At 35.5% G+C, this 23,434-nt stretch overlaps 1 protein-coding gene across 2 annotated transcripts in view; it reads left to right on the top strand.

Moving 5' to 3' along the window:
- GOLGA5 (golgin A5) overlaps positions 1–23,434 on the top strand; it is a 37,959-nt gene that overhangs the window by 8,155 nt on the left and 6,370 nt on the right. For both annotated transcript variants that reach the window (XR_012919684.1, XM_012738578.3), the window contains exons 3-9: positions 194–421; positions 1,706–1,925; positions 2,368–2,491; positions 5,323–5,526; positions 8,723–8,893; positions 11,291–11,419; positions 16,868–16,966. Coding sequence is in view for 1 of the 2 variants with exons in the window: in XM_012738578.3 (XP_012594032.3) it covers positions 194–421; positions 1,706–1,925; positions 2,368–2,491; positions 5,323–5,526; positions 8,723–8,893; positions 11,291–11,419; positions 16,868–16,966 (1,175 nt within the window). In the remaining variant the exon portion in view is untranslated. The remainder of the gene's footprint in view (positions 1–193; positions 422–1,705; positions 1,926–2,367; positions 2,492–5,322; positions 5,527–8,722; positions 8,894–11,290; positions 11,420–16,867; positions 16,967–23,434) is intronic.

Here is a 23,434-nt window from a genome sequence, read left to right as displayed (position 1 = left end):
TTATGAGAATGGATTTTCATCAGAGGGAAATTGAGAATTTAAGTTTACCTATTGAGAATTTAAGTTTACTTTTTATGGTATTTTAGCTACAGCAGTCAACTTGAGCCAAAAGGCAGCCAGCCTACCAAAGTAAACTACTAATGTGTATGTGGTGAGCATGCTAATCTAATGAAAATGTTATCTCTTTTTACAGAAGCTGCTAATAATTCAGATTCTGGCCCTGAAGGCCAAGAGGATTCTTCAAAGGAAATTGCATCATCAAATGCTGCCTCCACTGATCATAACCCAACACCTAATGATGACAGCAAATCACATGAACTATCTAATCTTAGACTGGAGAATCAATTACTGAGGAATGAAGTTCAGTCTTTAAATCAAGAAATGGCCTCATTACTTCAAAGATCTAAAGAAACTCAAGAGGGTAGAGCCTTATTTAAATTGTTCAAGATAAGGACTTTCAAAACTAAAACCTTTACATTTACACTATTAGGAATAGTTTAGATAAGACTTAAAAAATGGTATTTTCATGGAAATGTGGAGCTTAGATTTGGAAACAGTACCACTCATCCTCCAACCAACCTGAAACATAGAAAGAATATTAGCTTGTTAGGGTCATTCTTTAGGAACCATGAAATTTAAGAACTGAGAATAACTAAACATTAGTAATTGTCTAGTTTGTTTGATTTATTCTGAACTTTCAATGGAGACTGTTCCATTAATTAAAGGTGGGATTAAACAAAATAGTGGACACTAATAGATAGGGGTATAGAACTGCTGTTCCAGAAGACAGAAAATGTATATGGAATTCACTTTGAATAGTGCCCTCGGGAATTGTGCAGTGAGGTGGCCCCAGAGTGGAAAACCTCAGATTCCTTTGAAAGGAGTAATTAAAAAGGAAATAATGTCGTAACTGAGGTGGTGACGGGAAGATAAGAATGCTGTTTTAAATGTGGCTGAGGAAAAAAAAAAACAAGACACATTTGCTGCCCTGGTCCTTGGGACTAATTAGAAAGGAGTTGGGGAACAGTGGGAAAAGCTTTGCCAAGGCGTGGATGGAAGTCCAGAAGAGCAGAATAGGAAGATGGTTTAAGACTAACTAGTAAGGCTGACTTAGAAAAAACTTTACATTACTAAGACTAAATTTAGACAATACAAATTGAACTTTTCCTGAGACCCTGTAAAGTTTGCTTTGGTGTTGAAAAAACTTTTTTTTTTTTTTTGTGGCAAACTGCAATTACAGATGGTATATGAGGATGTGGAAATGCCATTGTATTCTGAAATAGAACACTACATTCCTTTTTTTGCACTGATTTCCTAAGTTAAAAGAATAATATCTATGATTTTTTTTCTGGAGATATAAAGCATTTGGGAACCAAAACCCAAACCCAGCTGATAGTGTTATTAATACTGTGCTGTCAGCTGGGTTTGGATTTTGACTCCCAAATGCTTTATGATATATCTCCAGGAAAAAACATTGTAGAAGAGCAGCTAGCTTCATGCCCCTTTCTGATCTAATAACTGTAATGTAGGTGTGAATATTGGCTTGGAAAATGGATGTCCCATTTGGGTGCAAAAAAATATTGAAGATATTTGTAAGCTCCTGATTTTGACAATAAGTAAGGCACTAAAAAGACTCAAAGAAGAAACTGCTCTGAAAAAGATGTGTTTGGTTTTGCTTGTATAGAGAAATTTCATTTTTTTGTAGAGTTAAACAAAGCAAGAGCAAGGGTTGAAAAGTGGAATGTTGACCATTCGAAGAATGATCGAATAACTCGAGAACTCCGAGCCCAAGTAGATGACCTGACTGAAGCGGTGGCTGCAAAGGATTCTCAGCTGGCAGTACTGAAAGTGAGACTCCAGGAAGCTGACCAGCTGCTGAATACTCGCACAGAAGCATTAGAAGCCTTACAGAGTGAAAAATCACGGTAGGTAATTCAATTAATAACGAAAAAAGCAAGGTAGAATTGTTCTCTCTTCCCAGTACAAGTAATGGTAAACATTGTGGTATATCCTATCTTATGAAAATTTAGCTTTTTGGAAATTTACGAGAGGGAAAATTAGTTTTGGTAGTGTTGGAAATGTGTATGATTAAAATGGATCCATTGTTTGAACCTTGAGATGCGTTGTTAGTGAATTCTGAATTTAAAAGTATTTGAATAGTGCCATTGATCTTCAGTATATAGTGTGTGCTTAAATTTGCATATCTAAAAATATAAATTATATTCCATTAGAAAGGGAAAAGATTTCTCTAAGAATGTTAACTCACCTTTTTTATACTTGACTAACAAGCTGATGCTCTAAGTTATTCTACCTTACTACTTGTACACTGTGGAAATGAGTTATTTCACATGATGCATTTTCTTTTAGAATAATACAGGATCAAAGTGAAGGTAATAGCCTACAGAATCAAGCTCTGCAAACACTTCAGGAGAGACTACATGAAGCAGATGCCTCTCTGAAGAGAGAGCAAGAGAACTACAAACAAATGCAGGTTAGAATGGGAGACAACAGATTTCTATTGTTATTTGGACATGGAAAAATGACTTTATGCTGTTTCATAACATATTTACTCTCTAGTAAAATTCCGCATTTCGGAAAATTCTGTTTCTATGACAAAAACCAGATATTTGAAAATTTAGCTTGTTTCTTGCTATTTTTATGTGTTAAGATATAATTAGAATCATTAATATGCATTAGACATACACCTCTTTTACTTAATTTGGTTGTGCAACAGCCATTACCATTATTTCATTAAAGGCTAATTTGAGGCATCTTGTTTTTTTTTTTATTAATTTAAACTTTTTCTGATTCCAGTTTAATCTAATTCATTTATTTCAAGGGAAAACTGTATATAATATTATATCAGGTTTTACTCTAAGTTAATTTTTATGTCTAGTTGAGTCTCAGCTTTGTCTACACATTAGAATCACCTGTGTAATATTTTCTGCTGTCTCCACTCTTGGAGTCTGATTCCATTGCATGAGGTAGGGCCTAAGCATTGTTTTGGTTTTACAAGATTCGTAGGTGTATCTGATGGCATTCAGGGTTGCAAACTACTCGTCTAGGCTATCTTTTCAACAGGTGAAAATAGTTCAATAGTAAATATCATGTAATATGCTTAATTTAAATTTTAATGTTTTGCTTAACACAGTTTATCCAAAGTATTATCTCAACATGTAGTTAATATTAAAAATTATTAATGAGATAGGATACATTCTTTTTTGTGTACTAATTCTTTAAAATATGGTGTAATTTACACTTAAAGCATGTCTCAATTCGGTCATTAAGTTTTCTTTGGGAATATTTGATCTCTATTTAGATTTCACAAAATTTATAGGTTAACAAGTAGATTCCCATACCCAAGCTTTTCTAAACATACTCAGAAGTTTTCCCAGAACAGGCAGTTAAACATAGAGTTACCACATGACCCAGCAGATCTACTCCTAGGTATATACCCCCCAAAATTAAAATTATATGTCCACATAAAAACTTGTACACTAATGTTTATAGCAGCATTATTCATAATAGCCCCATACTAAGAGTAATACAAATGTCTGTCAGTGGTGAATAGATAAACAAACTGTGGTATATCTATACAAGAAAATATTATTCAGCCATAAAAAGGAATGAAGGATTGATACATGGTACAACATGGATGAACCTTGAAAACCTGGTAAGTTAAAGAAGACAGACATGAAAGGCCACATATTCTATAATTCCATTTATATGAAATATGCAGAATATGTAAATCCATAGAGAAAGAAAGTAAATTAATGGTTGCCAGAGGCTAAGGGGAGGGAGGAATGAGTAAGGATTTTGTGAGAGGAATTAATTAAAATATTCTGGAATTAGATAGTGGTAAGGGTCATGCAAATTGGTAAATATACTGCGAGCGAGTGAATTGTACACCTTAAAAAGGGGAAGTTTATGATGTGTCACATATCTCAATAAATCTGTTATTTAAAAGTTTTCAATAACAGAATTGCGTGTTATGTTTCCATTTAAATTAATTACATTGAATAAACTTAAAATTTTAGTTCCTTGGTTGCATTAAACATATTTCCCATTCTGAGTAGACTTCAGCAGTAGTCCTCTTGCCCCTTTTCTCCAAAATAGAAGTTGATCTCAGATCAGAAGTTTGTGGGCAGGCTAGACATAATGATGGATGCCTGTAGTCCCAGCTACTCAGGAAGCTGGGGAAGGAGTATTGTTCAAGGCAACCTGGGCAACATAGTGAGATCCTATCTCTTAAGGAAAAAAAAAAAAAAAGAAGAAGAAAAAGAGGAAGTTTTTAGGATTTCATTATTGGAGTATAACTATAAAAGTTTTCTGGCTTCTGATATGAGAGTTGAAAATAAAGGTAACAATTCTGGGGTATTTATTTTTAATAGACTAATAATTGATAGGCAAGGTTTTTTTTATTTTTTTTATTTTTTTTGAGACAGAGTCTCACTCTGTTGCCCAGGTTAGAGTGCCGTGGTGTCAGCCTAGCTCACAGCAACCTCAAACTCCTGGGTTCTAGCAATCTTCCTGCCTCAGCTTCCCAAGTAGCTGGGACTATAGGCATGCGCCACCATGCCCAGCTCATTTTTTCTATATATATATTAGCCGGCCAATTAATTTCTTTCTAATTATAGTAGAGATGGGTCTCAGTTCTTGCTCAGGCTGGTTTCGGACTCCTGACCTTGAGCAATCCGCCCACCTTGGCCTCCCAGAGTGTTAGGATTACAGGCGTGAGCCACCGCGCCTGGCCGGCAGTGTGTTTTTTAGAGTGTGCTTTAAAAGTTTCTTAAGCTAAAAAATGACATTAAATAGTTTATTAGAAAATTTGAAATAAGGAGAAAATATTAGCCATGATATTAGAAGAGATATAGCTGTTAACTTAAATCTTCCATTTGTTTTCTTTTTTCCCTCTGGGAATACTGTGTTGAGACTTACATTTGTTTTCTAATAGACTTCCTAGTTTCCTGTAGATTTATTAGCCTTTGATCAGCTAGTATCAGACCAGACCTAGTATCCAAGTGACCTGGGAAATTTCTTTAAAAACAGATTCCCAAGTCCTGTCTTGGAAATTACAATTTAGGAATCCTGGGAAATCCTTGGGTGGCTGTATTTTTAATAAACTTCTTAGTTAATTTTGATGCATTACCTTGTTTGGGAGCTACAACCTTAGACTTCCTATTAGCTTCTAACAAAAGAAGAGTTTTTTTCCCTTCCCTATTACGTTGATGGGTTCAGCTAATAAAATACCTGAATGGATGATTGTGAAAGATGTTTCAAAGCTAAATGATATAATAAGTGTGATGTAAACATTTATCACAGAGTGAGTTTGCTGCACGCCTTAATAAAGTAGAAGCAGAACGTCAGAATTTGGCAGAAGCAGTTACTGTTGCAGAAAGAAAATACTCAGATGAAAAGAGGAGAGTTGATGAACTACAACAGCAAGTCAAGCTATATAAGTCGAACTTGGAGTCCTCTAAGCAGGAATTGATTGACTACAAGCAAAAAGCTACTAGAATACTCCAAGTAAGCATGAATCGTACACTTTTGGATGTTAAGATGTACCACTTAACTGAGAGACAACTTGAGACTGTGTAGATACTGTGAAATGATGGATTTGTGTTTGTCTGGATTGGCTCCCTTCAGGTGCCTTGATCTACTTAGAAATTTTGTAAAAAGGATCAAATGTCTCTTGTTCCTACTGCTTTTTTTTTTTTTTTTAATTCATTCGGCCACTGTCTAGTTCAGGTTTTCAACCTATTACCTTGATCACTGTGATGATAGTAACGTTTGTTGTTAAGCAGCTGTTTTATTCTTTCTTGTTGATCCCCCATTGAATTTTTTGCAGCAAAACCTCATTCAGCTCTCAGAATCTCCTCACCTAGCGTTTTTCTCCTTCCCTTAGAGCTAGGGTGACCTTACCCTCTACTAAAAAAGATTACGGTCATCTAATGCATCTAATCTAAGTCATCTAATGTTTTCAACTTCTCTTTCCTTTGCCTCTCCTATTGGAGGGAAAACGTGTCCTTAGCATCTAACTATTCACTAGGCCCTATGATAGGTGTTAAGAATACAGAGCTCAAAAGACATGTCCTCTTCCTTTAAGAGAGTGTTCATTTTAGTGGAAAGAAATTGAGGTAATTGATATAATAAAGTTATTGATGCAGTACAGTGGGAGCTTAGAGGCGAAGCCCTTAAAATTTGCCTGGGAATGTCAGAGATCACTGCACTGAGGAGATGCTGAATGAAGAGAAACTCGAAGGATGAATAGGGAGACTCATGATAGGTAAGAGATTTCAGATAGAACAGCCTGTACCAGAGCAAGGGGGCCTGAGAGAATATGCCATATTTGGGGCACTGTGGCTAGTTCCCTATTGCTAGAGTGTAACGTATTAGAGATTAAAAGATGGGAGATAAAATTCAGTGATGGGCAGAAGTCAGATCATAGAGGGCCTTGTACACCATGGTGATAGGGGCAGAGGATATTAAAGAATTTGAGTAGCATGATCAGATTTAAGTGTAAGGACTGTGTCAGCAATGAAGAGGTTAGGGGTGAGGCAGATCTCTATCTTGTTTGTTGTTGTATCCCTGGCACAGTGCCTGTTACTTGATAAATTATTGAATGCATTGAAGGATGAGGGTTGGGATGGTGAGATCAGAGGTATGTAGATGGTGAAGAGGTGATTGTAATCAAACCTGGTCTAAATTTGTGGGACTGAGGATGGCAGACAGGAGACAGGTAAGAGATAAACATGTGAGACTTGGAGATCTAATTGGAGGGAGGGGACAAAGGACAATGGAATCTAAGATGACTCCAGGTTTCTGGTTAGAGTATATGAATGGTGTCCGCCTGTATTATAAAAGGGAAACCAAGAAAGATAGCAGGTTAGGATTGAAGGAGAGTATGACAAATTATGGTGAGTTTGCAAAATCGATGTGACATTGAAGTGAAAGTGTCAGGAGAGTAATTAGAAATACAGGCCTGAAGCTCAGCAGAGAGGTGTGGGCATTAGCTGTGTTGAGATAGCTGTAAGTTAGGAGAGTAGATGAAATTAACGAAGAACAATATGTAGCCTGAGAGGGAAGAAAGGCTGAGGTCTAAAAACACAGTGTTACACATCAGCATTTACAAATTGGGCAAAGGGAGAGAACCTGCAAAAGAAAAATACTCAGAAGCTAGTATGGTCAGAGGTTGATGAGAACCGGGAAGAGACTGGTGCCCTCCAGGGAGGCCAAGCAAAGGGAGAGTTTCAAGTGGGGAATGATTGCACGAGGCTTCCATGTGATGAGGACTGAGCAGAGTCATTGGATTTGGCAACTAGGAGGTCCCTGGGGACCTCTCCCAAAGGAGAGGTCCAGGGTGCAGTGGGAGCTGGAGACAAGAAGACAGGGACTACTTGACTATGGTTGTGAGGACAGGACAGTTGCTACATGGGGGGTATGAGTTGGGAGGTTTCTGTATTTTGATTTTTTTAAAAACAACTTAAAATTACATAGTCATATTCATTATAGAAAATTTGAAAAATACAAAAAAATTTAAAGGAAATGGAAATCACCCATGATTCTACCATGTAGAAAAGGAAAAAATATTTTGGATGGAAGAAAGTGAATTTAAAATATTTATATTTAAGGTGAAAGAATTGTTTTATTGTTACTGGTCTGGAATTAGCACTTTATAAAGTGGTCTTGGCACATCAAATCTCTTCTTCCAACTCATCCTTTATACTAGGGGTCAGCAAACATTTTCTGTAAGTAGTCAAATAGTAAATATTATAGGCTTTGTGGGCTACATGTGGTCTCCTTCACATATTCTTTTTTCTATTTTTTATAATCCTTTAAAAATGTAAAAACCATTGTTAGCTTGTGGGCTGTACAAAAACAAGTCCTTGGACCATAGTTTGTGAGCACCTTTTTTATAGCACTGCCAGATTAAACTCTTAAAATGCATCTCTAGTCATATCATCCTCATATCTACTGTTTGGTAGTTTGTTTTTAGCCTACTAAATAAAATTGAAGTATTTTGGCCTGGAATCTGGAGCCTCTACAGATTGGTCCTGACATACTATCTAAGCTGTATCTTACAATACTTTCTTGTAGACTTTTTGTGCTTTTGCATTTTTATGTTCTGCCCTCTGTTCTCTCTATACTTTTAAAAATTCTTTAAAAAATTCTGGCCATATTTCAAGGCCAGCATAAATGCTGTCTTTCAAGTAAAGCCTCTTCTTCCCCAAAAGCAGTTTCTCCTCTTCAGAATTCTGCAAGTAATCTGACCATATCCCTCTCTCATCTTGTTTTTCTTCCCTTCTACTGGATGCTTGTAACTTCCTTTTAGCTTATAAGGCAAAGGGTACTATCTAGAGTGAGAGACATTGTCCTTATTACACTAAACACTTAACACAGTGCCAGCCCATTATAGGTGTTCCATAAATACTTCTGGTTCAATGTGATAGAAAAAAGCATGGGAAGAAAGTATATGAGAAAAATCTTACTAGTAATAAACTTTTATCATACTTATAGCATGATCATGGAGACTAAAATCTAAGGACATGATACAGCAGGCTGTATTGCATTTTTGTCCTATGGATTTAATAATCTGTGGACTTTCTTTGGAGATAATAATTGGAATGTTTCCATGGTGGGTTAGTTTCTGTATGGTAGATGATATTTAACATACAAACTAATCTCTGCTTTACTTAAACATATCTCTTTTTTTAAATAATAGTCTAAGGAAAAATTGATTAACAGCTTAAAGGAAGGCTCTGGTTTTGAAGGCCTAGATAGCAGTACTGCTAATAGCGTGGAGCTAGAAGAACTTCGGCATGAGAAGGAAATGCAGAGGGAGGAAATACAGAAGCTGATGGGCCAGATACATCAGCTCAGATCTGAATTACAGGTAAGAGTCATTCATAAACACCATTTGCCTCCAGCTGTTAACACTTTGAGAGGTGATAGATGATATATTTTAGGGTAAAGGCATTAGTGAAATAATGTTTGAAAGTTCTGCTGGAATATTAGTTACCATATAGAAGTGAATCTAAAACAATTAGTTTCTTGTCCATTGATTGACTCTAAAATTATAGTAATAAGAAACATAAGTAATCAAATTCATTCAATCAACAAATACCTACCAAGTTCCTGCCTAGGCTTGAAGTTATAACAGGGAGCCAGACAGAATCTTCATATTTATGAATCTTACATTCTGGTGGTTAGAAACAAATTAGATGGGGGCTTATGCGTGAAACTGGGATGTTTTCTGATATTAGAATGGGCTCAGGGATCATCTTTTAATTGTAGTTTTATCCATAATCTTACAATTTATCATTTATATATAATTATATTTAATCTAAAATAAAATCGATTCATTCATTTTGCTTAATTTTGGGGTCTGACATAAATATCATGGGAGGGAGTGTCTGAAGATGAGAAAAGGTAAAGTACAAGATAATGAGCCTTCTTTTCTTAAGAAAAAAAACCTTTTTGTAAGGAATTTCATCCATGCATTCCCTATGCAAGTTGTTGATTTGTAAGACTTATGTGAACTACAAAAAAAGTGGAAGTTGTGAGAATGGGATATCTTGTCTAGAACATAGACTCAAATATCAGACAGATAGATTCCATATTTGGTATTCAATAGATGTTACTTTGCATGAGGTACTTCATCTTGCTGAGCCTTAGTTTTCTCATCTGTAAAGTACAAATAAACAAAGGTTCTCTTGACCATAAGGGATAAGAATGTAAAGGGCCTAGCATTGTTTGTGACATGTAATAGATCCCTCAGTAAATAATAGCTGCTGCTATTTCTGGATTTATTCTTATTCATTAAGCAGAATATTTTTTATCTGTAATTTTGAATTCCAACGAATTTGGTCCTATGAAATTAGAGCATATGCTAAACTTACTCTTATCTATTCCATGGCTTTTGAGTGAGATTATAAAAACTATGATTTGTTTATTTAAGATCTCATCCCAGCATCATTAATGACATTGAGCCATTTTCTTACCCCTTCTCAAAAGTTTATGAAAACTATAATAAAAAGTATTTATTAGGTCTAGCAAAATGGACAAATTGTTAATAGTTACAATAGCTATCATTTACTAAGCACTTAAGTTCTACACCAAGCACTTAACACACATCCTTATGTTTATTTTTTACCATAACCCTGTAAGGGAGATGATGGTATTCTCTTTTATAGTTGAAGAAATTTAGGCATAGAGAAGGAAAGTAACTTGCTGTAAGTCTGGTAAAGTGGCAGAGCCAAGATTAGAACCCTAGTCTAACTCCAGAATATGTGTTTTTAACCACAGTCCATACTGATTTAGTAAAATTAGTGACACAGATTAATCTACCTTCTACTAACCCTGAAACCTCAAAGGTAGGGAAAAATAATTGTAATTACTGTTTTTTTCCTCTGAATCCACAAAGATGTGTAAGTTTAGACAATTGCATTGTGACTATCTGGGAGTGTTGTTAATCTCAATTCACTCAAACAATGTATGAAGTTCCAGAGTTTGTGGAGATGAGTATAAAACAGAATGTACCACAAGATAAAAAGCAAAATTAAGATGTCAGTTTTAATCTCCTATAGTACCATATGAATCAACTCATATAGGGAAAATACAGAAACCTAGAGCTATGTTCTTTGCCACTAGGAGATTTGACAGGAAATGCAGCAGATGACTTTTGAGTTTGAAGAAGTGAGAATAAGAAATATGGGAAAATGTAAAAATTGGTAACAATAATAAAACTAAAAGAAGAAAATTTTATGCTAACCTCAATTGATATGGGAGAAAAGTTATAGTCTTACCATATATTGATTACTGGGACACACATACACACAAAAACTTAATTATACCTGCAATTTCAGGGGACTAATGCAGTGAAGTCCTTTTTAGTGTTATATTTCTGTTCTTTTTGAAATTGTTAGCTTTTGAATAGAACATAAGTCTTCTAATGAGCCGCGGTATACTCGTAGTCATGAAACCAGATGGCTTATGTGCTGTGGGAGTTGTAGCATCCTACTCATTCTGCTCACTGTTAGCTGTAGTATATAACGATGAAGTTATATATTCCTTTTAGGCTGAGACCGTGACTCAGTCATCTTCATTGCTCCATGCCTGCTGAGCTCAGTTCATGGCACATAATGGTTGCTCAGTAGATGTTGAACTGAATGGTTAATTATTTTTTTATTTTTTATTTTTTTTTATTTATTTTTTTTTTCTTTTGCTCAAATATGGCTTCCAGTTATGAATGGTTAATTATTGTTTTTACATGTAAGATTCTTCTTTTTAGGATGTGGAGACTCAACAGGTTAATGAAGCAGAATCAGCAAGAGAACAGTTACAAGATCTGCAAGACCAAATAGCTGTACAAAAAGCATCTAAACAAGAACTAGAGTCAGAATTGGACCGACTAAAGCAGGTAAGGATTTTAGATTGATGATTACTGAGGGAGACTCTGTCCTCTAGGAGTCATATAAGGAGACCTAGTAAAGAAGCGTACTGAAATTCTTAGAGCATGAACTCAGACTTTATAGGTCCCTGTCACTCTTCTTGTTTTTTTTTGTTTTTGTTTTTAAGAGACAGGGTCTCACTCTGTTGCCCAGGTTGGGGGTGTAGTGGCACAATCACAGCTCACTGCTACCCTGAATCCTTGGGCTCAAGTGATCCTCCCGCCTCAGCCTCCTAAGTAGCTGGGACTTCAGGCACATGCTACCTACCCAGTTAATTTTATATTTTGTAGAGATGGGATCTCATCATCAGATTTGAGACCAGCCTGGTAGGCTCAAGCAATCCTCCCACCTTGGCCTCCAAAAATGCTGGGATTACAGGTGTGAGCCATCGCTCCCAGCCCTGTTTTTTGTTTTTTAACAGATGAAAAATAGAGGGATGAAGTGGAGGTTACACTTGCCTAATATTGTACAGCTAATTAGAGAATAGAACCTAGGATTCCTGTTTCAGAGCCTGGAATCCTTTCTTCTAGCCTGTCTGTATTTTACTATTTCTCCTTGTATAAAAAACTTAAAAACTCCCCACTGCTAAATTTGACTGGCTAAATAAAACAACTTAAAAACATGCTAAATATTAGTCAGTTGATTTTTATAGTTTATTACAAATGTAGTTTGTAGTGGAAACACAAATAAATATTAGTCCCATATTAACTGCTCTTTTCTGCTTGAGAAAAAAGACTATTCTTACAAATCATGTTTAAAATTATATTTCTTTGTTCAGTTAGTTGTCTGCTCCCCCAGCCAAATTATTTTACTTTAATGTACTTATGTAATAGTTTTAATAACACAGTTAAACATATTTATAGCCACATTTTCAGAATAAAATTCTATATCTAATATTAATACCACTAATATTAATATTCTATATCTAATATTAATATTTACTGAGTACCTACAATATTATGGTAGATATAGTACATACATTTACTATATATTACCTTATTTTATACTCACAATGAAATCACTGCTATTCTCTTCATTTTATAGAAGGGAAAACTGTTATAATTCTTAGTGTATCAATTATAACATTTCCAGCTTTGTGTGTTTAAATTCTTTGACGATTTTTTTCATTAGCATTCATCATTTCTGAAACTGGTTCTATTGTCATAAAAATGTTTGTTTTTGTTATGAAACTAGTACTTAAAATACGTTTCTTAAATAGGAAGAGAAAAACTCACCAAGTAGCAACTCGCAGGGTACATCATAGGCTATTTTAGATAATTAAGTTACAAGAGTAGCTTTCCTTTCAGAAATTGCATTTTCATTTATTCAAAGAACTCTTATATATTAAAAGACAACAATTTGATGTTCTTGATGGTTAGTGAGATAATTTTCATTTTATTGTGACAGATGGTTTTGCTGCACCTCTTCCCAGTGCCCTTTTTAAAATGAGGGCGTTAAATAAAGGAAAATGATGCCAAATGTACATGTGGGCTATTTATTTAGTAATCAAATATTTTAGATGTAAAGTATTTAATCTTGGGATTGAATAGTCCTTTAGTGCTCCTTATTAACTTAAGTAATTTCAACCTTAAATTTTTACTAGCCTAGAACTTGAAAGAAATCAGGCATACCTTCTTGTAAAGTGTGATTCTCTTACCCTAGTTACTTGGTTAATGGTCTCTCTTTTCACTTATCTCGATTTTTTCAAATTGTGAAATGAGCAGGTAGAGCTAAGTGTCTAAGGAAGTCTCTAGCAGTTTACTTCTGTATCACCTTTACTGCTTCAGACAGCTCCTGTGTGCTGCTGCTTTACTCCTTTACTGTCTGCAAAATTAAGCATAAAGCTTTTGAAAGTACTTAATAAGTCTAATTATTCTTTCTACCCTGTTCTACATTGTATTTCAGTGATTTGGGCATATTTTTGTATTGGCATGTGCTTTGTCTTAGATTCTGACCCGACTCTGACTCAGTGTATCTGTTGTACAAACTACCAATGCATTCGTGCAGTTGTTAGTAAATCTGCAAGTATTTTTTTTTGTCTCTCACTGTCTTCTATCAGTGCCAGAGCAAAACGGGTACAAGATATGGCCTGATACAAATAAGCACAGGAAAAGCTGTTCAACATCATTGTTAGGGAAATGCAAATTGAAATCACAATGAGATACTACTGCACACCCACTAGAATAGCTACACTTATAAAGATGGGCAATACCGAGTTGTTAGCAAGGATATGGAATAACTGGAACTCTCTCTTATCGAGGGTGGGAATACAAAATGAATGATACAGCTATTTAGAAAACAATGCGAAAACAGTTTGGCAAATTTTTTCCTGTAAGTTGAACAAACACTTAGAATATGATCCAGCAATTCTATTCTTACATATTTACCAAAGAAAAATGAAAATACAGGGCCACATAAAGACTTTGTTTGGATATTCATAGCAGCTTTATTCAGAAAAGCTGACTCTGGGAGGCTGAGGCGGGCGAATCGCTCAAGGTCAGGAGTTTAAAACCAGCCTGAGTGAGATCCCATCTCTACCAAAAATAGAAATAATTAATTGACTAACTAAAAATATATATAGAAAAAATTAGTCGGGCATGGCGGCACATGCCTGTAGTCCCAGCTGCTTGGGAGGTTGAGGCAGGAGGATTGCTTGAGCCCAGTAGTTTGAGGTTGCTGTGAGCTAGGCTGACACCACGGCACTCACTCTAGCCTAGACAACAAAGTGAGACTCGGTCTCAAAAAAAAAAAAAAACCCAAAAAAACCAAAAGCTGAAAACTAAAAAGAGCCTAAATATCCATCAGGGATGAATGGATAAGCAAGTCACGGTATATCCATGCAATGAAATATTATTCAACAATAAAAAGGAACAACTATTGATACATGCTACAACATGGAGGAATTTCAGACAAATTATGCTAAGTGAAAGAAGCCAGACACAAAATATGACATACTATATGGTTCTGAAAGAGGTAAAACTGTCATGGTAGAAAGCAGATAACTGGTTGTTAGGAGATGAGGAAAGGGGATTGAATGCAGAAGTCACAAGAGAACTTCTTGAGGTTATGGGAATGTTCTGTGTCATGATTGTGATACTAGTTATACACTTGTCAAAACTCATCTAATTTTATACTTAAAAACCGGTGAATTTTATTGTGTGTAACTTAGACCTCAGTGAAGTTGATTTTTATGTAATGGTATTGTCTGATAGTATAAAAAGGAAAAATGAAGAGGCCTGAACTGAATTCATTCCCAGTTGAATGTCTATGGTTCTTTTCTTTCTTCTACAAAATAATTTATTGATTTTTTTTCCTAGCACTCAGAAACGTCTCCCACCACTTAGTGTGATATCAAAATTTGATAAAATTTGTCTGTCTTTTTAATACTTACATGTAAATCTTAAAAGATAAAATGAATCTTCCATTTTTATTTTTTAAGATCATTAAATATTTTTCAAAAGCAAGATCTTAATGGCTCTATAATATTCCACAATAGATATTAACTATAATTTGTTTAGATAGGCTGCTGGGGTCTAGAGCCAAAGTCTATTTTTATTGTTGTTTTCTAAATTTTTTACTACGATTGCCATGGAATGAACATCTTTGACTCTTTCCTTACATTAGCTTTCTAGGACAGGAAAAGGATACATTACATTTGTGATTTTGGCAGATTTTGCTAAATTTCCCTCCATAAGGTTTGTACCAATTTGTAATCTTACCAATTGTCTATGAGCATTATTCCCCCACAGTGATGGGGAAATTCAGTGTATTATCAAAATTTCGGATTTTTGCCAATCTGCTACATGAAAAATGGTATATCAGGGTAATTTAAACTTACATTTCTCTGACTTTGATTAAGGCTGAGCATCTTTTCACAGTGTTTAGGAGCCATTTGGAATTCTTTGCTGAGAACTGTTTTGTCGTGGTGTTATTGATCTTTTTTAAAAATCAGTTTGAGGACCTCTTTATATGTTGGTGAGATTAGCCTTTTGTGTATTCTATGAACTGTAAATAATTTTTCCCAGTTTGTTATTTGTCTTTTAGTTTACATAGGGCTTTTGCTCTGTTGCCATGCAGAAGTTTAATTTTGATGTAGTCAGCTTTATCACTCTTTTCTACCAAGGCTTCTGGTTTTTCAGTCATGATGTCCCACATTCTGACATTATAAAGAAATTTGCCTGTGTGGTTTCCATCTAGTACTTTTATGGCTTCATTTTTGCATGTAAATCTTTGATCTGTTAGGAATTTATTCTGGTGTGTGAAGTTAGGTGTGGATCAACTTTATTTTCTTCCATATGGCTACCTAACTGTCCCAGTACCATTTTTTTTAAATAGTTTATCTTTTCTTTATTGATTTGAGATGTCATTTTTATCATGCCCTAAAATTCTGAAGGTATCTAGATCTGTTTCTGGATTTTATTCTCTTCTTTTCATCAGTTTGTCGGTTTATGCATTAGTACCACATTGCTTTTAATTTCTGAGATTTTATGTTTTCATATCTTTATAAATAGTTCCCCTTTTCAGCATTTTCCTGGCTGTTCTTTCTTGCAATTTTCCTTGTGAGCTCTAGAATAACTTTATGTAGCTTTAAAAAAAAAAACTCTTGTTTTTATAAGATCATATCAGATTTATGAATTAATTTGGGGAGAATTGACATCTTGATGTCTTCTTATCTAAAACATGGTATGACTTTTTATTAGTTCCAGTATTTCCTTGTACTCTTTGGAAATGTTTTAAAGTATTCTTTACATATGTTTTGTACACCTATTGTTAAATTTCTTTCTTTTTTTTTTTTTTTTGTTAGTGTTTATTGGGGTCTTTCTCTCATTATATCTCCTACCTGCTTTAGATAAAGCTGTTGATTTTTATAGATTATTTTGTACTCTACCACTTTACTGAATTCTCATTGTTTTCCTTTATTTTTTCTCATGTACTTTGCATATTTTCTTTTTTTTTTTTTCACTAACCTTGCTTTAAAACTTTGCATATTTTTTAATGTGACTTCTGGCTTAATTTTTTTAAAATTTATTTTATGAACATTTATATTGCTATTAATATTAATCTTTATCATATATGTTGTGAATATTTCTCATTTTGTTGTCATTGTTATTGTTATTAATGTTATATACCTGAGATTCTTGAAGGGATGACCTATTCTTCCTCATTGCTGCATAAAAAAATTTGTTTTCTGGTGATCCTATTAACAATTATTTGTGTTTACAAATAATTGTGTTTACAACATCATACTGAAGTGTTAACTTTTCATCAGACTCATTCATGTTTGTTCATTTATTCATTCAGTATATACTCAGCACATACTGATTTAGTGCCTGCTGTGTGCCAGCCACTGTTTTAGGTACTGAGGAGGAAGAGGGGACATTGATTTAGCTTTTGTTTATTTATGCCTCACTTTGTAGGAATTCCACTATATAGAAGAAGATCTGTATCGAACAAAGAACACATTACAAAGCAGAATTAAAGATCGAGAAGAAGAAATTCAAAAACTCAGGAATCAGGTATGAATCAGCATGCACAACTTGGGAAAAGATACCATTGTAAAGCTATATGTTTATAAAAGGATATAGGAAGACCTTTTCCCATGTTTTCACTTGAGTTCTGGTGTTTCAGTGATGAGATAAGTTATTTTCAACCTGGTATAGAATTTTCATCTAATGCCGTTTGAGTCTATACTTGCTCTATTCTATGACTTGCTTTTTATAGAAGTATTTTGGTAACCAAAGTCACTAAGGAGATGAGAATCACCCTCAAATTTCATATCTTCTGATTTCAATGTGGTTGTGCTGATTGCCAGTTTCATAATTGTGGTTTCTTTTTCCTAAGAAAAATCCAATGATAAATCATCCTATTAACAATTGACAGGTCTTCCATAAAGTCTCTAAAACCTTTTTTTAATCCTGAAAATGTAAAACATACAGAAAATGATGGTTCCTATGTGCCCACTACCCAGATTTACAAATAATTTACATAAAGATTTATTAATTTTTTAGTTAGCTAAAGTTTGAACCATGAAAAGTCAAATAATTTTGGTCTTTTCAGTTCTCAGACTAAAAAGTAGTCCATAATTTCAAATGTTTTGGAGTATTTTGTCTTAATTTTTTATGAGTTGGGAACTGCTGATTGGAGTGCTCCCTCTCTTTCCTTTGTTTACATTATGAAATACTTATAAATGTTAACATGACTTGGTAGCAGAAAGTCAAAGAAAAGGAGGAGCAAAAACCACCAATTGGTTTAATCCTTAAACATTTCTATATTTACTAAATACTTACTGAATACCGACTAGGTTTTAAATATTGTGCTACTTTTATTATTCAAGAATTAACCATAAGAAGATTTCTCTTAAAGATTTTTCATCTAACTAGAACAGAAAAACCTTTGTCTGATGGAGTGAAGTTGACTTGTACAATTTAAAAAGAGATAAGCATCTTAACACATATTTTTAAAAATCACCCAGTGAGTTAAGATTTATCTGAATGAACAGTAAAGAATTCTGCTTCTGCTTATCTTACTACTTTTAGGCCTCCTAGAAGAACAACATGTTAAAAAAAATTTGGTTACCAGTTTGAATATTCTTTCATTCTTTAAAAACTATTGCATGGGAGTAGATAAAAACATATGGAAAAAAATGAACCTTTATCCTTACCCTAATTAGACTTGTAAAGTTAAAAAAAATAATTGGGGATGGAGCTAGGCGTAAGCTATAGAGCTTCTAGGAGAATCTTTTTGCAGTTTAGAGGAAGAAAGATTTCTTACAGATGACACAAAAAGCACTTCTAACCATAGAAGAAGAAAATGATAAATTAGAATTCATCAAAATTAAAATTTTCTGCTCATCAAAAGACATTGCAGAAATGAAGTAAGCCACAGACTGAGAGATGATACTTACAAACATGTGTCTGACAAAGGATTTATAATCAGGATAGGAGCACTTATTAATAATAAAAAGATGTACACTATTTTAAATGGGCAAAAGACTTTCCAAAAAAAGATACTGCCATACCTCATTGTATATTGTGCTTTGCTTTATTGCACTTTGCAGATACTACATTTTTTACAAATTGAAGTTTTATGTCAACCCTACATCAAGCAAGTCTATCGATACCATTTTTCCAACAGCACGTGCTCACCTCATGTCTCTGTGTCACATTTTGGTAATTCTTGCAATATTTCACACTGTTTCATTATTATTATATCTGTTATGGTGGTCTGTGATCAGTGGTCTTTTATGTAACTATTGTAATTGTTTTAGGGTGCCGTGAACTGTGCCCACATAAGACAGCGAACTTAATGGATAAATGTCATATGTTCTGAATGCTCTAGCAACTGGCCTTTCCCACATCTTGCTTCCTTTGCTCAGGCCTCTCTATTCTTTGAGACACAACAATATTGAAATTAGGCCACTTAATAACCCTATAATGGTCTCTAAGTGTTCAAAGGAAAGGAAGAGTGGCATGCCTCTCACTTTAAATCAAAAGCTAGAAATGAGTAAGTTTAAGGAGGAAGGCAGTATTGAAAGCCAAGATAGGCCAAAAGCTAGGCCTCTCCTGCCAAACAGTTAACCAAGTGAGTGCAAATGAAAAGTTCTTGAAGAAAATTAAAAGTGCTACTCCAGTGAACACATAAATAAGAAAGCAAAACAGCCTTATTTCTGCTTAAGAGACAGTTTGAGTGATCTGGATAGAGGATCAAACCAGCTATAACATTCCCTCAAGCCAAAGCCTAATCCAGAGCAAGGCCCTAACTCTCTTCAATTCTCTGAAGGCTGAGAGAAGTGAAGAAGTTGCACAAGAAAAGTTGGAAGCCAACAGAGGTTGGTTTATGAGGTTTAAGGAAAGATGCCATCTCTATAACATAAATGTGCAAGGTGGAACAGCAAGTGCTGATGGAGAAGTTGCAGCATGTTATCCAGAAGATCTAGCTAAGATCATTGATGAAGGTGGCTACACTAAACAACAGATTGTCCATGTAGACAAGACAGCCTTCTATTAAAAGAAGAGGCCATCTAGGACTTTCCTGGCTAGAGAGGAGAGGTCAAAGCCTGACTTCAAAGCTTCAAAGGACAGGCTGACTGTGATTAGGGATTAACACAGCTGGTGACTTTAAGTTGAAGCCAATGTTTATTTACTATTCTGAAAATCCTAGGGCCTTAAAAATGATGCTAAGTCTACTCTGCCTATGCTCTATAAAGGGGAGAACAAAGCCTGGGTGACAGAACATCTGTTTACAGTATAGTTTACTGAATATTTTAAGCCAACTGTTGAGACCTACTGCCTAGAAAAAAGATTCTGTCCAAAATTACTGCTCACAGACAATGCACCTGGTCACCCAGGAGCTCTGATGGAGCTGTGCAAGTAGATGAGTGTTGTTTTCATGACTGCTGACTGCTAACACAGCATCATTCTGCAACCCAAAAAGCAAGACATAATTTTGACTTTCAAGTCTTATAGTTTAAGAAATACATTTTGTAAGGCTTAGCTGCCATAGATAGTGATTCCTCTAATGGATCTGGGCAAACTAAATTGAAAACCTTCTGAAAAGGATTCACCATTCTAGATGCCATTAAGGACATTTGTGATTTATGGGAGGGTAAAATATTAATCTTGGCAGGAGTTTAGAAGTTGATTCCAGCCCTCATGGATCACTTTGAGTGATTCAAGTCTTCAGTGGAGGAAGTAACTGCAGATGTGGTAGAAATAGCAAAAGAACTGGAATTAGAAGTGAAGCCTGAAGATGTGATTGCATTGCTGCAACCTCATGATAAAACTTATACAGATAAGGAATTGCTTCTTATAGATGAGCAAAGAAAGTGGCGGGGGTTTTTTTGTTTGTTTGAGGTGGAACCTACTCCTGTGAAGATGCTGTGAACATTGTTGAAATGACAGCAGAGGATTTCGAGTATTACTTAAACTTAGTTGATAAAGCATCAGAAGGGTTTGAGAGGATTAATTCCAATTTTGAAAGTTCTGTGGTTAAAATGCTATCAAACAGCATGGCATGCTACAGGGAAATCTTTCATGAAAGAAAGACTAAGTCGACGTGGCAAACCTCATCGTTGTCTTATTGTAAGAAATTGCCACAGTCACCCCCACCTTCAACAGCCACCACCCTAATCAGTCACCAGCTATCAACATCAACACAAGAACCTACTCATGTAAAAAGATTACAACTCACTGAAGGCTCAGATAATTGCTAGCAATTTTTAGCATGAAAGTATTTTTTATTTAAAATATGTACACTGGTTTTTTAGATATAATGCTAATGCATATTTAATAGACTACAGTATAGTGTAAACATAACTTTCATATACACTAAGAAAACAAAAATTTTGTGTGCCTCACTTTATTGAGATATTGACTTTATTGCAGTGGTCTGGAACTGAACCCATAGTGTCTCCAAGGTATCTCTGAGGCATATGAATGGTCAAATAAGCACATGAATAGGTACTCAAAATCATCAGTATGATACACACCACTACACACTAAAATGGCCAGAATTAAAAAGATTGGCAATGCCAAGTATTGGTGAGGATGTGGCATAACTGGAACTCTCCGACCCTGCTGGTAGAAGTGTACAGCAGCACACCCACTTTGGAAAACTGGCTGTTTCTGATAAGGTTAACATGTAACTCATGACCCTGGATATTAACTCCATATAAATGAAAACATATATCCACAAAAAGATTTATACATTAATATTTCTAACATGTTTGTTTATAAGTAGCTCAAACTGGAAATAACCCAAATGTCCATCAATGGTAAATGGACAAATTATCAACCACTTGTCATTAAAAAAAAACCACACATCATGGATGAATCTTTTGTTAAAACGTCATACACAAAAGTATTCATACTGTGTCCTTCCGTTTATAGGAAATTTGAGGCAAAAATATTATGAATTCTGCTGATAAAAATCAGAACAGTGGTTGAGGTGATGGAAATATTTTTTGTTTTGATCTGGTGATAGTTATATAGTTAGACATTTATCAAAACTCGCTGTTTTCGCCGGGCGCGGTGGCTCACGCCTGTAATCCTAGCTCTTGGGAGGCCGAGGCGGGCGGATTGCTCAAGGTCAGGAGTTCAAAACCAGCCTGAGTAAGAGCGAGACCCCGTCTCTACTATAAATAGAAAGAAATTAATTGGCCAACTGATATATATATATATAAAAAAATTAGCCGGGCATGGTGGCGCATGCCTGTAGTCCCAGCTACCCGGGAGGCTGAGGTAGAAGGATCACTTGAGCCCAGGAGTTTGAGGTTGCTGTGAGCTAGGCTGACGCCACGGCACTCACTCTAGCCTGGGCAACAAAGGGAGACTCTGTCTCAAAAAAAAAAAAAAAAAAAAAAGAGACAGAATCTTGCCATGTCACCTAGGATGGAGTGCAGTGGCGCACTCACAAGTCACTGTAGCCTTAAGCTCCTTGGGTCAAGTGATCTTCCTATCTCAGTCTCCTGAGTAGCTGAGACTACAGGTGTGAGCCACCACTTTTGGCCTGTAAATTTCACCTTGACTAAAAATACTGAAGTAGGTTGATGGGAGATCACAGTACAATCTTAAAATTGAGCATTCTTTTTTTAATAATAGACCTTAGTTTTAGTTTATACTCAATATAATTCCATTTGGTAGTTATTTATTGTGGACCTAATCCTGTGCTTAATTCATGGCGAGTGCCATAAGGGATTCAGAAGAGAGGAAGCTAATTTTTTAAGAGCTTACCATGTGGCACGTACCATGTTAAATGTTTTATAAGTTACTTCATTCAAGAAAACATAACATCCTAAGAGCAAGGAAACTGAGGTTTAGATTTGGTAGCTTTCTCAAGATTGTAGCTAGAAAATGACAGAGCTGGGGTTTTAAACTTAGACTATTAGCCTTTTTTCAAAACTGTATTGACGTAAATAGATTCACTTACTGTTTGTTGAGGAGGCAGAATTGACCCCCATAAAATGGTGTTATCAGAGTGACTGATAAATACCAAAATGGCCAAAATAAGGCTGAAATCATCATGGTCTGGATGGGTGGGAGAGGATTCCAACAAAAAGGTGTTGAAGGCAGGTGGAGCCTAGATGAGAAAAGAGGACTGAGTTTCTGAACATGGAAAATGTGACCAGAAAAGCAGAGGATGGATGGGAGTGGAGGAAGGTGGTGACAGACAAGACACAGACCAAGTTTTTTTTTTTTTTTTTGCGACAGAGTCTCCCTTTGTTGCCCAGGTTAGAGTGAGTGCCGTGGCGTCAGCCTAGCTCACAGCAACCTCAAACTCCTGGGCTCAAGCGATCCTTCTGCCTCAGCCTCCCAAATAGCTGGGACTACAGGCATGCACCACCATGCCCGGCTAATTTTTTCCATATATTCTTAGTTGGCCAATTAATTTCTTTCTATTTTTAGTAGAGACGGTTCTCACTCTTGCTCAGGCTCCTTTCGAACTCCTGACCTTGAGTGATCCGCCCGCCTCAGCCTCCCAGAGTGCTAGGATTACAGGTGTGAGCCACCGTGCCCGGCCAAGACCAAGTATTAATAGAAGATGAAACAAAAGAAGTTTGTTAAGTACCAGCTGTCAGCTAGATTCCACTAGAAAAATAGTGGTGGTAAAATAGTGCTCTCATTTAACACCCTAAATACCTTGGACAACAGGTGCTGTTATCCACGATTATAGAGGAGGAAACAGATTTAGAAGAGTGTAGCAATTTGTCCAAAGTCAGATAGCTAGAAAATTGTAGAGCAGAGGTGAAAACTTAAGACTGTGGTCTCAGCATTGTAGCACAACTGTTAAATTATGGAGGTTTTTGAATCCTGATTGAGAAGTTTGAACGGGGTCCTGTAAACCTGTGCTTTGAAATATTTTTGACCCTGATGTTCCAGTAAAAAACAGTTTATGTCATGTCTCAATACTCACAGGCTCTTACATGTACAAAACCAAACCAAGATAGTACTGTCACATACTGTGTGTTATATGAATATCAGAATATG

This window comes from Microcebus murinus, chromosome 6 (assembly GCF_040939455.1).
Source record: "Microcebus murinus isolate Inina chromosome 6, M.murinus_Inina_mat1.0, whole genome shotgun sequence".
Classification (NCBI taxonomy): Eukaryota; Metazoa; Chordata; class Mammalia; order Primates; family Cheirogaleidae; genus Microcebus; species Microcebus murinus.
Note: the sequence above shows the minus strand (reverse complement) of the source record. Positions and strands in the feature narration are given on the sequence as shown.